The sequence below is a fragment of the Cicer arietinum genome, chromosome 5, assembly GCF_000331145.2.
Source record: "Cicer arietinum cultivar CDC Frontier isolate Library 1 chromosome 5, Cicar.CDCFrontier_v2.0, whole genome shotgun sequence".
NCBI classification, from domain to species: Eukaryota; Viridiplantae; Streptophyta; class Magnoliopsida; order Fabales; family Fabaceae; genus Cicer; species Cicer arietinum.
In genome coordinates, this window is record NC_021164.2 from 50,021,080 (window position 1) to 50,037,299 (window position 16,220).

Sequence of the window (16,220 nt, forward strand, 5' to 3'; positions counted from 1 at the left end):
GTGAGTCGCGACTCGGGACTGGTGACTGGGGGCTCGTGAGTCGCGACTCGTGACTGGGGACTGGTGACTGGGTGCAGGCCAGCCAGCCAGCCTGCTTGCCTGGTGACTAGGGACTTGTGATTGGGTGCTGGCCAGCCATCCAACCAGCAGACCTGCTCGCCTGGTGACTAGGGACTTGTGACTGGGTGCTGGCCAGCCAGCCAGCCTGGTTGCCTACGAGCCTTCCCTAGTCACGGACTGTCGCCAACAGAGAATAAGTCGGCATAAAAAAATAAAATATTTATATATTTAATAAAATCTACATATATATAATAATTGAAGTATCTAAAATACACATGTCTCTAAAACTGGAACATTAATAGTGTCATAGTCATTTGTTGAATTTAAATTGAATCAACATTAATATGTCAATTTAAATCGAACACCAAAACAAAACAAAAAATGAAATTATGTTGTATATAAACAACGAACAATGAAGATAAAATGCAAAAAAATAACATAATGTACTTGAAAAACACATATTTAAACAAAAAGGAGTAACAAAAATTGAGTTATATGAACAATTTCAAGTAAAAGAATAGTTTTAAATTATCCCATATTGTTATTAATTTTTTTTTATAAAGAAATCAGAAAAAAGACAATAATTTTCTTATGAGAATGGTATGTTTTTTTAGTCAATTGAAATTATATAGATATTAGTTGATCAATTTGATTCCTTTTAAGCATTCTTTCGATTAGATAGATAAGTCTAAAGCGAATTTATTATCAGAGTAATAATTTATATGAAGAAAAAAAATAGATTTAAAATGGTCAATCGACTCCTTTAAAAAAATGTTCAATCAGTTTTTAAAATTTTAATTTTAATTTTACAAATGCAGTAAAAAAAAAGTCATTCTCATTTGTTCTTTATTATTTATTTATTTTTCCTGAAATTTTACTTTGATTCAAAGAGAAAAGTTTAGAATTTACAACCTCCAATTCCATATATTGAAACTCTTCATGCAAAAAAATCAATTTCTCCATTTCTTTTTTACTTTTAACTAAAGATTTTTGTCAAAAAATAAGACTTTAACTTTATAATTTGGTATGGTGCAATTCTTAAATAGTTGTTAGTATCATTCATTAATAATGACATCCTCCTCCCCAATACTTATTCAATAGAAGAAAACAGATTTTTCCATTTCTCAATGTTGCAGTAGTAGTATTCTAAAGGCATTGCAAAGACTTTAGTCCAAGCCATAATATGGGCCATCCATCAATACAAAAGCACTTTGATTCTGCGGGCTTTCCGCCTGGGCCACTTAGTTTTATTGGAAGCATCTTTGATAAAAAAAAAAAAAGTTGGCTTTTGCACCCCTCAATTAATTTTATACCTCTTTAAATTGTTAAAAATCTAAAATTGTCCTTAAAAAATTTTATTTACTGAACAGTAAAAAAAAAATACTTCAAAATGAATAAAAAGAGCACTGTTATTCATTAAAAAAAAAAAGGGATGAAAGCCATTATATTATACTCTCTTACATCTTTTACATGTGTTTTATCATAAAAGTAAAATTTTGAGCTGACTCCACTAAAAAACGATGGACCTATGTAGACCATATATAATTTCACTAAATATTAAAAAAAAAATTAAAAGAATATTTTTTTTGGTATTTATTTACCTTTTTTGGCAACTTATTTATTTGTATTTTTAAAATTAAGTATACTATAAACACAACTATAAAAATTAATTTACCAATTCGAAAAAAAACTATAATAAACAATAAAAACGCTGTAATATTTTTAAGGTTGAATTCAAATTTATAATTGTTGATTAAATTAAAAAATACTTAAAAAATCTATTGTTTTTATCAAAGAGAGTTAGCGGAAAGAATTAATCTCCCACGACGAGATAAACTCAAATTTAAATTTTTGTTAAAAGAAGTAAATACATTTATATATTATTCATTTTAAATAAAATTATCTCAGAACAAATATATGAAGAAAAAAAATCATTGTGTTTAATAATTGTGTAATACTAGTAATAATCATCATACTTTCAGGTACCCCTAATTTGTTTTCTTCCTGGAGCATGATCAATGAATAACGTATGGGGCGTGTGGAGTACTCTCTGCCTCAGCGCTGCTCCATTCACATCTCAACATTGTTCAATTTTCATCCTAAAAATGACTCTAAACTTTGTTTGTATTAAAAAAAATTCTTAATTTAATCAACTTCAATATATAATAATATACGCACTATTTTTTTACAGTACAATAGAAGCTCTAACGAATAATGCAATTTTTTGCATGTGATATATTTAGCATTTATCGTTACCTTAAAATTTTCATGAACTTATAGACAAAAATTCCCGATGGAGAGATATTGAATAAGCAGAGCAAATCACGAGGATTCAAAATTATAATAAAATTATAAAAGCAGAGACTCTTACATAAAATCATAACAAATTTTACATTATTTAGCTCTGCACACAGTTAATTATTTAGCATTATTGAGGCACATTACATAAACTCAAATTGCAAACACACTAATACTATATATTACAAATCACATGCTGGAAGAACCATGAGATTCCAATTTAGGGACCCAAATGAGATTATCCGCTGGAAAAAAGTGGCACACAGAAGAGCTTCCTGGTGTAACACCAAGCACTTGAAATGAAACATGATTAGGTGCCCATTGAGATGTATCCAAATGACAAACTGTAAGTCATGAGCTTCTCTGATCTTATTTTTGATTTAATTGTCAAACACACAAGTACATATGAAATACTTGATTGATCTAATATTTTGATTTGAGAAATATTTCAGGCAAACAAGAAGATACCATACACTTGGAACAATAGATTGCAACTCAAGGAATCAACCAAAGTTGGAGGATGCACTTGAGAAAGAAGCAACAATGTATAGTGTTATTAGGTGTCTTAGTAATAAGTTTAGTAGACTAATCACTATGGTCTCACACTTAAGCCTTTGCCAATGAATTTAAATCAATCAACAAATAAGTCAATTGATGTATCGATTGATAAATTGATTGTCTAACTCAGAACAAGTTTTTAACTACATCAATCGATTGATTAAAATGGTTTGGTAAAACCTGAGTTCTGAGATAGCATCAATCGATTGGACAATTGATTGGGCAATCCATTGAGCAATCGAGTTTGCAAGAAACAGGAACAACCAGTTATGGAATCAATCGATTGCCAAATCGATTGTGACCAAGTTTCGAAATCAGAGATAAATCCTGTAATGCAATAAATCGATTGGAACATCAATTGATTTAGTTTTTCTTACACTTCAAGTTTGAAGCAATCGATTAGGCAATCAATTGCAGTTAATCATTTATCAGAACTATGTTGGACAAATCGATTGGCAAATAGACTTTGACAAAATGACTGAGGTACTGTAACAAGCACAATTGATTGACAAATCGATTGACGTTTATGTCTGAGCCACTTTGATCAGTTCAATCGATTGGCAAATCGATTGATGCAAAAGTCTGATTCACAGTGATCAGCACAATCGATTGACGAATCGATTGATGCAATTTCTGAGTTACAGAAAGGACCCAGTTCAAGCCAAATCGATTATGACTGTGATTATGACATCGACGGAGCAATCGATTGTTTTGATCTCGTTGTTGGAACAAAACACTCACATTCGATTACTCAATCGATTCTAACAAAGTCACATTATCAGTTCTGATATAAGGATTAAACGAATCGATTGACCAATCGATTCATGCTTATACAATTCAAGATTCAAGAAAACAAGACCCGCGAAAATCGATTAGGCAATCGATTCATGCATTATGAAATCGATTAGGAAATCGATTGTCCTGGTGTTTTCTTTGAATATATATAAGCTGATTCAAACGTTTTTGCATATAACTTTTGAATAACTTTGCACAAAACTTTAGCATACTTTCATAATCTTTGACAATCACTTGATAAACACTTTTGACAGAAAAGTTTTTCACACACACACAAAATCATTCATTGCCCAAATACTTTGGTGTGAGAACTAGAATAGTGATTTGAGTCAAATCTTTGTACTTCTTTAATTCTTGAAGAACACAACTCTTTGTAATTGAAGGACTGGAAAATCCAGTTTAGAAACTGGTGGCGATCTTCGTTGATGTAGGATCATCAAGAAGGAGCTTCACTTGATCTTGTGTACATTTGACGATTAACTACAAGGATCAAGGGGTTAAGCAATAGGAAGGAGATATGAGTTAGATAGATAGGTTTCAAGGAAACTGGAAAATCTGTAAAAGTGTCTCAATTCTTTCTATTGAAGAAAAAGCTGAAATCCAATTGGATTGTCAGGACTGGATGTAGGCTGTCATACTGACAGCTGAACCAGGATAAACCTTGGTGCATTCTTCTCTATCCCTTATCTCTTTACTTTTCATATTTCATCTTGTATGCGATCTAATCATTCCGTTGTGCACTTTGTGTATGAATCTTGCATAGTTAAAATAAGAATTAAAATTGAACGTTGGACTTGATCTTAATTCTCTTATTAATCAAAAGAAGTCATTATTTCCAACAATTGGTATCAGAGCCTGCCTTTTTTAGAGAAAACTCATAAAAGAACATGACTTCTTTAGATTTTCTAGGAGAAGGGGCATCTCTAACCAGATCCCCTGCCTTTAATGGTACAGCATACATGTACTGGAAAGAGAGGATGCTCATCTTTCTAGAAGCATGCGGACTGGACATTTTAGAGGCAGTGGAGAATGGTCCCTACGTGCCTAAGATTGCAGGCACTGAGGGATCATCCATCATCATCAAACCAAGGGCTGATTGGTCTGATGATGACAAAAAGAAAGTTGGTTACAATGCTAAGTAGACCTGTCAAAAAAGCCCATAATCACAAGGCCCCCTTCATTAAATTTTTTTTTAGGCCCCAAAATTTGAGCCCCCCTTAATGAAATTTTTTTTGTGGCCCCAGCCCCCTTTTTCTAAGTTTTTGTGGACCTGCGCCAAAGGGCCTTATGGCCCCCTTTTCATTTTCATTTTTTCACGGTTTACACTTTCCACCCCAAAAATCAGAAATCAGAAGAAACCCTAAATCCACGCCTTCAATTTCCTCCTCCGTTCGTTTGGTTCCGACCACCGTCACGGTGGATTCTCATTCTCTTCACCATTGATTTGTGTTCAGGCCACCGTCACTGTTGATTTTCTGAAGTCACCCATCGAGGTTTGTGGTTACCTTGCTTAATCGCACGCATTGATGTTTCACATATACCTCTTTGCCTCGTTGACAAACTACATAATTTCATCATTATTGCTTCATTCTTTTCAGTATTTACTTTGAATTTCCGCGTTAAACAGTGATTACCAAAAATGTGTGCTTAAGCTGTGTTCTGTTCCTTCAGTATTCTTTTCAGTATTTACTTTGAATTTTGAATCATTGTTGTTTTTTGTTACCCTCTTGCTTAAGTTGTGTTCTGTTTGAATTTTAGCTTTTATATTATATTTGTGATTTAGCATGTAAAATTAATTACCATTTAATATTGATTGCAGGTTTGGAAAAGAAAGTTTGCACAATATCTGGCTGATTCTGGTGTTCCATATACGATTATAAGGTAAGTCAGTTTATGTCCATACTTACACATATATAGAAAATTAGAAAATTACACACTAATCATCCATTGCTAGTTTGTTGATATATAGAAAATTATCTGGCTAATTCTAGTGTTCCATTATTTTCATATATGATCTGGCTGATTCTAGTTTGTTGATATATTCTATAATGTTTAATGAATTGTTGTTTGTTATTAAGAACAAATAGGATGTTGAGGGCTGTAAAAACTTAAAAAATTAAAGTTGTAACCCTTTGTGAGCTAGAATCCACAAGAAATGAATTAAAAATTGCAGAGAAAAAGCATGATTAAGTATTAAATACCATATCCAAAATTGCAGAGAAAAATCAAATTTTGAGAAATATGAAAAAAAACCATATCCAAAATCTGCAAGAGGCTCAAAAGCTTGGTTAATCATCATTGTTTAGCCATGTATCATTTAATTACATTTTTTTTAACTATATATAAGAATCTACATGGTAAAAAATTATTGATCCCTGCTATTTTTGTAGTAATGAATTATCCATAGTCTGATCCCTGCTATTTGAGAAGCTGTTTCCATCGAAAGCTTAAAATTTACGTACATGTCTTCATAGTTCATAGTAAACCGCGGCTGCAACAGGTACTTGCAAGCATATAATGACATGAAATAAGTTAACAGAAAAACTTGGAGATTCATCTTCATCTTCATAAACATATTCAATTATTAAAGATGTTACAATCATAATTTCAAAGTATAGAGTGCTAAATATAATCAACTTCAAGTGTGTTTACACACAGAGTCAACATAGTAAACTGCCTTATAAGTTATAATATGAGAATAAGATTAATTGCTTAAGATCATGGTAGAGAAAATTTACCTTTTAACCGTTTAAGCTCGGCTTTATTTTTGGCATCCAGATCCCTCTGAATTCGGAAATCACTTGCTAAAGACTTGTGCTTTAAGTGAAGTTCACTTAATGCCATTCTCAAGTTTTTGCTTTCCAAATCCAGATCATTGGACAACTTCTGCCCACATGAAACTATAAACAAACAATGTAACCCAGTAAACTAAGTGAATCATATGTATTAGTTTGATATAAGAAACTTATTATGATCAATAAAACTGTCCATTTTCATCAACAATTATAACAGGGCAGTTGTTTTAATTATGATTAAACCAAAATCAAACCAACTGATTATGACTATGCAGCAGAATAAACATTGATTTGCTTCTATAGTCAAACAGAAAATCAAATTGACTTGTCCTCTGTTTATGGCATAATTCTTCAACGTTGGTCTTGTGTTTTACGTTATATTATGGGACTGATTTGTGTTTGATTTGTGTTTAGATGCATTTATTCAAATTGATCATCTATGAGATTGTTTAATTGTATGTTATTTGTTTAAATGCGTAGGAACTTCCTTTTAGATTATAGTATGGAGTCTATGGATATAAATGTGAATGTAGAAGATGAAGCTCCTTTTGTAGTATTTGGAAATACTGATGATACACGTAAGAAAACAATATCAACTGTTTGGAATTTTTTTACAAAAATTGGTAAAGATGCATATGAGGTTGAAAAAGCCGCATGCAATTTTTGTAGCAATGAATTTAGTATTGGAAAAAACCCTACTTCTCATCTAATTCGTCATGTTTCTCTTTGTAAGAGTATCATGTTGAACCTTTTTAATCCTGATGAACCTCCTAACATGATTAGAATCAACCAAAAAACCCATCGTGAATTGCTTGCTGAAGCTATTATTGCACATGATCTTCCTTTTAGCTTTGTTGAGTATGAGAAAATTCGAGTATGGGTAAATTATTTGAATCCTTATGCTGAAATGGTCTATAGGAATACCATTGTGTCGAATATTGAGAAAATATATAACAAAGAGAAGAATAAGATTAAGGATATCTTGGGTAGAATTCCAAATAGAATTTGTCTTACTTCGGATGTTTGGACAGCATCTACTAGCGAGGGTTATATTTGTTTAACTGCTCATTTTGTTGATGAACGTTGGAGGTTAACCAGTTGTGTTCTCAACTTTTGTCGAATGAAACCCCCACATAATGGTATTGCATTGGAAGCCACTTTGTTTGATTGCTTAAAGCAATGGGGAATAGATAAGAAAGTATTTTCTATTACTTTGGATAATGCTTCTTCCAATGATAACATGCAAGACCATTTGAAAAAACATTTGTGTGTACAAAGCAATTTGCTATGTGATGGTGAGTATTTCCATGTTCGATGTTCAGCGCATATACTCAACTTAATTGTTCAAGAGGGTTTAAAAGTGGCCAATGAAGCACTCAAGAAAATTAGAGAAAGTGTCAAGTATATTAAAGGTTCTGATGGAAGGATGATTAAGTTTAAAGATTGTGTTAATGATGCGGGAATAAGCCTTACAGGTGGTTTAAGGTTAGATGTGTCTACAAGGTGGAATAGCACATATTTAATGCTTGAAAGTGCCTTAAAATATAGAAAAGCATTTGAGTTTTTCAGGTGGCAGATATGAATTATAAACATTGTCCATCTGATGAGGATTGGGAAAGAGGGGAAAGCATATGTGAATTATTAGAACCATTTTATGAAATCACAAAATTGATATCAGGATCTTCATATCCAACTGCAAACTTGTATTTTATGCAAGTGTGGAAAGTTGAGTGCATCTTAGAAGAAAACCAAGATCAAGCTGATGATGTTATAAGGGAGATGGCTACAGATATGAAAACAAAATTTGACAAATATGGGAAAGAATATAGTGTAGTACTAGCCTTTGTAGTTATTCTTGATCCACGCTTGAAGGTTCCCTTTTTGAAGTATTGTTACACTACTCTTGATGCTTTAACCTGCAATGTTAAGCTTAAGAATGTGGAGGACAAATTTAGAGTGCTTTATCAAGAATATGTGAACATTTTCAATCATCAAAGTGTTGTCCTCTCTCAATCATCCCAAGATTCCAACTCATTGTCTAAGTCATCTAGAGAGGGAAGCAAGACTAAGAAATGTAAAATCATAAGTGTGAGGTTTTTTATCCTAAATCATCAACTTTATTTCATTTCAACCGTTCTTGTTTTTAGATTACTAATAATGGTATTGATTTTCTATACATTGTAGGGTTTTAAAAATTTTCAGAATCAACCTATATCTGACACTGGGAAGAGTGAGTTAGATGCATATCTTGAAGAAAAGTCAATTGAAGTTGATGAAGAACACTATGAAGATTTTGAGGTACTTCTTTATTGGAAGATTAATGAGAAAAAGTATCCTGTACTCTCCTTAATGGCACGAGATGTGCTAAGTATTCCTATCACCACAGTAGCATCAGAGTCTTCCTTTAGTATTGGTGGACGTGTTCTCACCAAATATAGAAGTTCTACTCTTCCTGATCACATTCAAATGTTGATTTGCACTCGAAACTGGTTACATGGATTTTCTGAAAATCTGAATGGTATTATTTAGTTTTCTAATTTTTTAATCTTGCAAAATTATCTCATAAATGATTATCTAATTGTTTCTTTTGGTTTTGTTTTCAAGATGAGGATGGATACAATGCTTCTATTTGTGAGGATGAATCAAATGCTATTATCATCAACTCATGAAGTGTTTGGATGGAAAAACACTGCTGTTTTTATTTGAAATGCTGTTTGGATGGAAAAATGCTGCTGTTTGGATGAATCAAATGTTGTTTGGATGGAAAAACGTTGCTGTTTGGATGAATCAAATGCTGTTTTTATTTGAAACTTGTTTGTGGATGGAAAAGCGTTGCTTCGTTTCAATTGGTTTTATTTGTTAGATGTTATATTTGGAACTTGTTTGTAAGCATATACTTTTGAATGTTTGTTTTGTTTTTATTCATCACTTTGGTGACATAGTATTGGTATTAGAATTCATAAATCAACTAGTGATTGTGAATTTATTTGTTTGTATCATTTCCCTTTTAGACACTAAAACATATTATTTTTACCATAAAAATCAGAAGAAAAAAAATTGAAAAAAAAAGTTGAAAAAAAATCGAAAAAAAAATTGAAAAAAAAATTGAAAAAAAAAAACGTAAAAAAAAATTTGAAATATTTTTTATTTCAAAAAAATAATTTTTTAAGTGGGCCTAGGGGCCCTCTAAGCCCATGTTATTTTGGGGGTTTTTTGTACATTGGGGGCTTTCTTTTAATGGGCCTTGTTTTTGTAAGATTTTTTTGCCCCCTTTAATATGTGGGCTGGGGCCAATATATAGGGGGCCTAAGAAATTGACAGCTCTAATGCTAAGGCCAAAAATATTATAACATTTGCTTTGAGTGCAGAAGAATTCTTTAGGGTGTCAAACTGCAAATCTGCAAAGGAAATGTGGGATACTCTTCAAGAAACACATGAAGGCACAACAGATGTAAAAAGGGCCAGAACAAATACTCTCATGCATGAGTATGAACTGTTCAACATGAAGAAGGATGAATCAATCAGTGATCTACAGACAAGATTCACACACATCATCAACAATCTTCATGCCCTAGGAAAAGTTGTAGACAACGAACAACAAATTGGAAAAGTAATGAGGTGTTTGACCAGGGAATGGCAGCCCAAAATTACTGCCATTGCTGAATCAAAGGACCTGGCAAATATGACAATTGCAACCTTATTTGGAAAGCTCAGGGAACACGAGATGGAATTGCACAAATTGAATGAGTCAGAACAACCTACCAGGAAAAGCAGAGGACTTTCACTAAAGGCTCAGACGCACAAAGCAAAATCTGAACCATATACTGAGGATTCAGAAAGTGAATCTGATGAAGAGCCTGAGATAGGTATGTTGGTCAGAAAATTCAAGAAATTTCTGAAAAAGAAGGGAAGCCAGTCAAGAAAGCCACAGAATTCAAAGACTAAAGGCTTCAGCAAAGGTGATACAAATGATAGCAAAGTCATAACTTGCTATGAATGCGGTAAAACTGGACACATCAGATCTGAGTGCTATAAACTGCAAAACAAGAGCAAGGCTGTGAAGACTAAAGGAAAGGATCCACAACCTTCAAAGAGAGCTTACGTTGCCTGGAACGACAACGATGAAGATTCATCTGATGATTCTGAAGATGAAGAAGCTAATTTGTGTCTCATGGCAAATACTGACTCAGAATCTGACAGTGAAGTAAGTACAACTTCTAATCCATCCTATGATGAACTGCATGATGCCTTTAATGAATTGCATGCTGAATATGTTAGTGTTCTTAAACAATTAATCAGTACTAAGAAATTGTTAGAAGAAAAATGCATGTTGTATGATGAGATTAATTTGAAGCATGAGTCTCTTAAAGACATAAATGAAAATCTGAAAAAGGAAACTCATGAACTGAAATGTGATGTAGCTAAGTTTAATAGTGGTAAAAACAACTTAGATAGACTTCTTAGTAATCAAAGAGATCTAAGTGTTAAATTTGGACTTGGCTATAAACAACACATGCATGTTAAAAGGCATCAGAAGTTTGTTAAATCTAAACAAATGCATGATAACTTTACTAGACCAAAGTTGAATTCATCCCCTGCTGTTATATGTCACTTTTGTTGCAAAAAGGGACATATGGTTTTCAATTGCAAACTAAAAAAGCTTGCCAACAGAGGATGGAAACAAATTTGGAAGGTTAAGAAACAAGCATTTGAAACTGACCCCCCAGGACCCAATTTGAATTGGGTACCTAAATTCAAAACTTAATCATTTTTGCAAATATGCTTGGCATCCAAGAATCAATCATGGTATCTGGACAGTGGATGCTCCAAGCATATGACTGGAGACAAGTCCCAATTCTTGTCTCTGAACTTGAAGGAAGGAGGCTGTGTCAAGTATGGGGACAACAACAAAGGAAAAATCCTAGGCATTGGAGATATTGGAAGCAACTCAATTGCTGTTATCAAGGACGTTTTGTTTGTTGAAGGTCTGAAACACAATTTACTGAGTATTAGTCAGCTATGTGACAAAGGGTTTCAGGTACATTTTACTTCTATGTCATGCACACTTGAGCATAAGGAAGTTAAAGGTATGAAGCTGACAGGTAAAAGGGTTAATAATATTTACATGATAGATTTTGATTCCTTACCTGCAAATGATATATGTTGCTTGCTGTCCAATGCTGATGAGAATTGGCTATGGCATAAGCGAGTGGCTCATATTCATATGGACCACTTGAATAGACTAGTTAGGAAGCAGCTAGTCCTAGGTCTCCCAAATAGGAAGTTTTCTAAGGATAGGTTATTTGACTCAGGAGTAAGCTAGTTAAGTCTTCTTTCCCCCCTATAGACTTAGTTCAAACTAGTAGAGTCTTAGAGTTGGTACACATGGACTTGTTTGGTCCATCTCAGGTTAGAAGCTTTGGAGGGAACCTATATGGCTATGTTTTGGTAGATGATTACACTAGGTTCACATGGACATATTTTCTGACTCACAAGAGTGAGACATTCTCAACTTTTAAGAAATTTGCTACTTTGGTTCAAAATGAGAATAGTCAGAAAATCATATCCATTAAAAGTGATCATGGAGGTGAATTCCAAAATGATTCTTTTCAAACCTATTGTGAACATCATGGTATCAAACACATATATTCAGCCCCTAGAACTCCGCAGCAAAATGGAGTAGTAGAGAGGAAGAATAGGTCCTTAGAGGAGCTAGCTAGGACCATGCTTAAGGACTCTAACCTTCCAAAATACTTTTGGGCTGATGCCATAAACACTGCTACCCATGTAGTGAATAGGGTTCTTATTAGGCCTTTACTTAAAAAGACTCCCTATGAGTTGTACAAGGGTAGAAAGCCAAACCTCTCATACTTTAGGATTTTTGGGTGTAAGTACTTTGTGTTGAACAATGGGAAGGAACACCTAGGTAAGTTTGATCCTAAGGCAGATGAGGGCATCTTTCTAGGGTACTCTATGTATAGTAAAACCTATAGAATCTACAACAAAAGAACCAAGACTATAGAGGAATCTGTTCATGTGAAGTTTGATGAAAACTTGAACAACACTCCTCTTATAGCTTGTGACTCTATGATGATATTGTAGATTCTGAACCATTAGAACCTAGTGAACCTGTACCTCCAACCAACCTTGACTGTGTAGAGCCTATTAGGGAGAGTGACCTACCTAAGGAGTGGAAGTTCACCAAAAACCATCCTATAGACAACATTATTGGGGACATCTCTAGAGGAGTTGCCACTAGGAAGAACCTTAGACAGTTCTGCAATTTTACAGCTTTTGTGTCTCAGGTTGAACCCAAAAACGTTAAGGAAGCTCTATTAGATAGTGACTGGGTAGTGGCCATGCAAGAAGAGCTTAATCAGTTTGAGAGAAACCAAGTGTGGAATCTAGTTCCTGAACCAGAGGGTAAACATGTCATAGGAACTAGGTGGGTTTTTAGAAACAAGGTGGATGAGAATGGTGTTATCACTAGGAATAAAGCTAGGTTAGTGGACAAGGGTTACAACCAAGAAGAGGGCATAGACTATGATGAAACCTATGCCCCAGTAGCTAGACTAGAAGCCATTAGAATCCTGCTTGCTTATGCATGTATAATGGACTTTAAACTTTTTCAAATGGATGTTAAAAGTGCCTTTCTAAATGGAGACATTCAGGAGGAAGTTTTTGTGAGCCAAACACCTGGTTTTGAAGATCCTAAGCTTCCAAATCATGTGTTTAAGCTGACAAAAGCCCTCTATGGCTTGAAACAAGCTCCAAGAGCTTGGTATGATAAGCTGAGTTACAAGAAAAATTTTCAAGAGGAAATGTAGACAAGACACTTTTCATCAAAAGACAAGGAAAAGACATTTTATTGGTTCAAATTTATGTTGATGACATAATATTTGGATCAAAAAATGATAAGCTTTGTAAATATTTGATCCTTGCAGCCACTCGTCAGACTAACACAAGATCAAAGTACAGCTCCTTCTTGATGATCCTTTCACCCAAGAAGACCGCCACCAGTTTCTAGCTGGATTTTCACAGTAGTTTCTTTACAGAGTATTTGTTACAAACAAAATAAAAGAAGTACAAAGAGTATCTTCAATCTTGATCAATGTATCTCACACGAATCTGGTTGTTCAATGAGTGTTTAGGAGATCATTGTCTTTTCTCTCAAGAATTCTTTTTCAGCTCTCTAAATGATTATTAATAATCCTTTTTGGTCTTGATCTGAAAAAGGCACTATCAGAATGTTAACACAATGTTCTTAAGAGTTCTTTAGTGTTCTGAAGTATATTCAAGTATTCAAAAGTATTATGATGTGTTATATTGAGAGAATGATTGAAAACAGTTTATATAGTTTCTGAAAAACAACATGTAAATCGATTTACCAATCGACTTATTAAAGTGATAAAACGGACCTAATCTATTTGCCAATCGATTAACACGGGTCTTGTTTTTCTTGAATCTTGAAACTATACACACTAATCGATTTACCAATCGATTCTTTAAACATACTTTTCAGAAAATTATGTGCAGACTTATATGAATCGATTGCATAATCGATTCACAAATATACATAATCGATTTGGCCACATTTTGGGAGATCCCTGTTTCTTCAAAATATTTGATCAATCGATTTGCCAATCGATGTGGTCATATTTTGGGAGTTCCCTATTTCTTCAAAATATTTGATCAATCGATGTGCCAATCGATTTGGTAGTATTTTTCTGAAAAGACTTTACCAAATGGTTTAGCTCAATCGATTTCCCAATTGATTGATACCAAACTTATCATGATTGAATTTCTCAAAATAGATTGTCCAATCGATTGTGTTTGTCACAGGCCATGTTACTTTTGAAAGTTTTATTTACGTAATCGATTCGTCGATCGATTAGCCTAGTTAAATGGATTTTCCCTGTGACATGCAATCGATTTCCCAATCGCTTTATTCAATCAGATTTTACTTTGTAGTTTGCACAGTCGATGTGCCAATCGATTAGCCTACAAATCAGGTTGCCACCAGTTTCTAGCTGGATTTCTATCAACCCTTTGATCCTTGCAGCCACTCGTCAGACTCACACAAGATCAAAGTACAGTTCCTTCTTGATGAAGACTTCTCACCCAAGAAGGTCACTACCAGTTTTTAGCTGGATTTTTCGCTATCGTTTCTTTACAGAGTATTTGTTACAAACAGAATAAAAGATATACAAAAAGTGTCTTCAATCTTGATCAATGTATCTCACACGAATATGAATGTTCAATGAGTGTTTATGGGAACATTGTCTTTTCTCTCAAGAATACTTTTTCAGCTCTCTCAATGATTAAGGATAATCTTTTTGGTGTTGATCTGAAAAAGGCAATATCATAATGTTAACAAAGTGTTCTTGATTATATTTCAAAGTTGTTTGAAAGTTATATCAAAAAGTTATGAGAGAAAAAGATTGAAAAACAGTTTATATAGTTTCTGAAAAACAACTAATCAATCGACTTACCAATCGGTTTATTAAAGCTATAAAACAGGTCTAATCGATTTACCAATCGAATATCGCGAGTCTTGTTTTTCTTTAACCTTGAAACTACATAAACTAATTGATTCACCAATCGATTCTTTTAAAGCACTTTTCAGAATAAATCGATTCACAAATGCGCATAATCGATTTGGCCACAAACTGGGAGTTCACTGTGATTTCAAAATATTTGTATCAATCGATTTCCCAATCGATTGTGATTAAAAGCAGTGACTCAGTTAATTTCATGTTAATCGAAGTGCCAATCGATTTGGTAGTTGTTTTCTGAAAAGTTCTTACCAGATGTTTAGTTCAATCGATTTCCCAATCGATTGATACCAAACTTAACACGATTGAAATTCTCACAATAGATTGTCCAATCGATTGTGTTTGTCACGGGTCCTGTTACTTTTGAAATTTCATTTAAGAAATCAATTTGCCAATCCAATTCCTAGTACCTGTGACACCCCAATCGATATACCAATCGATTTTGTTCAATCAGTTTTTACTTTGTGATTTGCACAATCGATTTGTCAATCGATTAGGCTGTAAATCAGGTTGCCACTGACTTGTGCAATTTTCATTTCTAATTTAGCCAATCGATGGCCCAATCGATTATACAATCACAAACAGTTATGTTTCCTTACACCCTTGTTATGAAATCGATTTCCCAATCGATTTACTCAGTGAATAATCAACTTTTGTTGATTTCTTGTGTTCCAAGCAATTTGTTTCAAGTGTGTAGGATTGGATTGTTGTTCCTGAAATCTTGCTCAATTAAAATGTTAGATTTATCATATGATGTATGAACATTGTATGTTTGTTAATTATGTCAAAATTAGGATTCAAAGGACTAAAGTCCAACAAAGTATTCAAAAGTATTATGATGTGTTATGTTGAGAGAATGATTGAAAACAGTTTATATAGTTTCTGAAAAACAACATGTAAATCGATTTACCAATCGATTTATTAAAGTGATAAAACGGACCTAATCGATATGCCAATCGATTATCCCGGGTCTTGTTTTTCTTGAATCTTCAAACTATACAAACTAATCCATTTACCAATCGATTCTTTAAACATACTTTTCAGAAAATTATGTGCAGACTTATATGAATCGATTGCATAATCGATTCACAAATATACATAATCGATTTGGCCACATTTTGGGAGATCCCTGTTTCTTCAAAATATTTGATCAATCGAT

The 16,220-nt window shown here is 33.5% G+C and overlaps 2 protein-coding genes across 2 annotated transcripts; both read left to right on the forward strand.

Moving 5' to 3' along the window:
* The first annotated feature begins 8,084 nt into the window (after nt 1–8,084).
* On the forward strand, nt 8,085–9,175 carry LOC113786677 (zinc finger BED domain-containing protein RICESLEEPER 1-like). Its single transcript, XM_027334703.1, has 3 exons — nt 8,085–8,594; nt 8,691–9,024; nt 9,111–9,175. The coding sequence occupies exons 1-3, from the start codon at nt 8,085–8,087 to the stop codon at nt 9,173–9,175; spliced, it is 909 nt and encodes a 302-aa protein (XP_027190504.1).
* Nucleotides 9,176–10,008: 833 nt separating this feature from the next.
* Nucleotides 10,009–13,466, forward strand: LOC101496769 (uncharacterized). The gene is made up of 9 exons (XM_004500121.1): nt 10,009–10,372; nt 10,454–10,779; nt 10,900–11,250; nt 11,383–11,820; nt 11,916–11,971; nt 12,059–12,138; nt 12,298–12,432; nt 12,609–12,951; nt 13,451–13,466. The coding sequence occupies exons 1-9, from the start codon at nt 10,009–10,011 to the stop codon at nt 13,464–13,466; spliced, it is 2,109 nt and encodes a 702-aa protein (XP_004500178.1).
* The last annotated feature ends 2,754 nt before the right edge of the window (nt 13,467–16,220 follow it).

What these genes read in the sequence shown, in the direction of transcription:
- LOC101496769 (XM_004500121.1), top strand. Translation starts at nt 10,009, where the DNA reads ATGAAGAAGGATGAATCAATCAGTGATCTACAGACAAGATTCACACAC. An exon ending in CAGGACCCAATTTGAATTGG is followed by an intron (nt 11,251 to 11,382) that starts GTACCTAAATTC and finishes CTGAACTTGAAG; the next exon opens with GAAGGAGGCTGTGTCAAGTA. An exon ending in AACCTATTGTGAACATCATG is followed by an intron (nt 12,139 to 12,297) that starts GTATCAAACACA and finishes CTACCCATGTAG; the next exon opens with TGAATAGGGTTCTTATTAGG.
- LOC113786677 (XM_027334703.1), top strand. Translation starts at nt 8,085, where the DNA reads ATGAATTATAAACATTGTCCATCTGATGAGGATTGGGAAAGAGGGGAA. An exon ending in AGAAATGTAAAATCATAAGT is followed by an intron (nt 8,595 to 8,690) that starts GTGAGGTTTTTT and finishes TATACATTGTAG; the next exon opens with GGTTTTAAAAATTTTCAGAA. An exon ending in ATTTTCTGAAAATCTGAATG is followed by an intron (nt 9,025 to 9,110) that starts GTATTATTTAGT and finishes TTTGTTTTCAAG; the next exon opens with ATGAGGATGGATACAATGCT.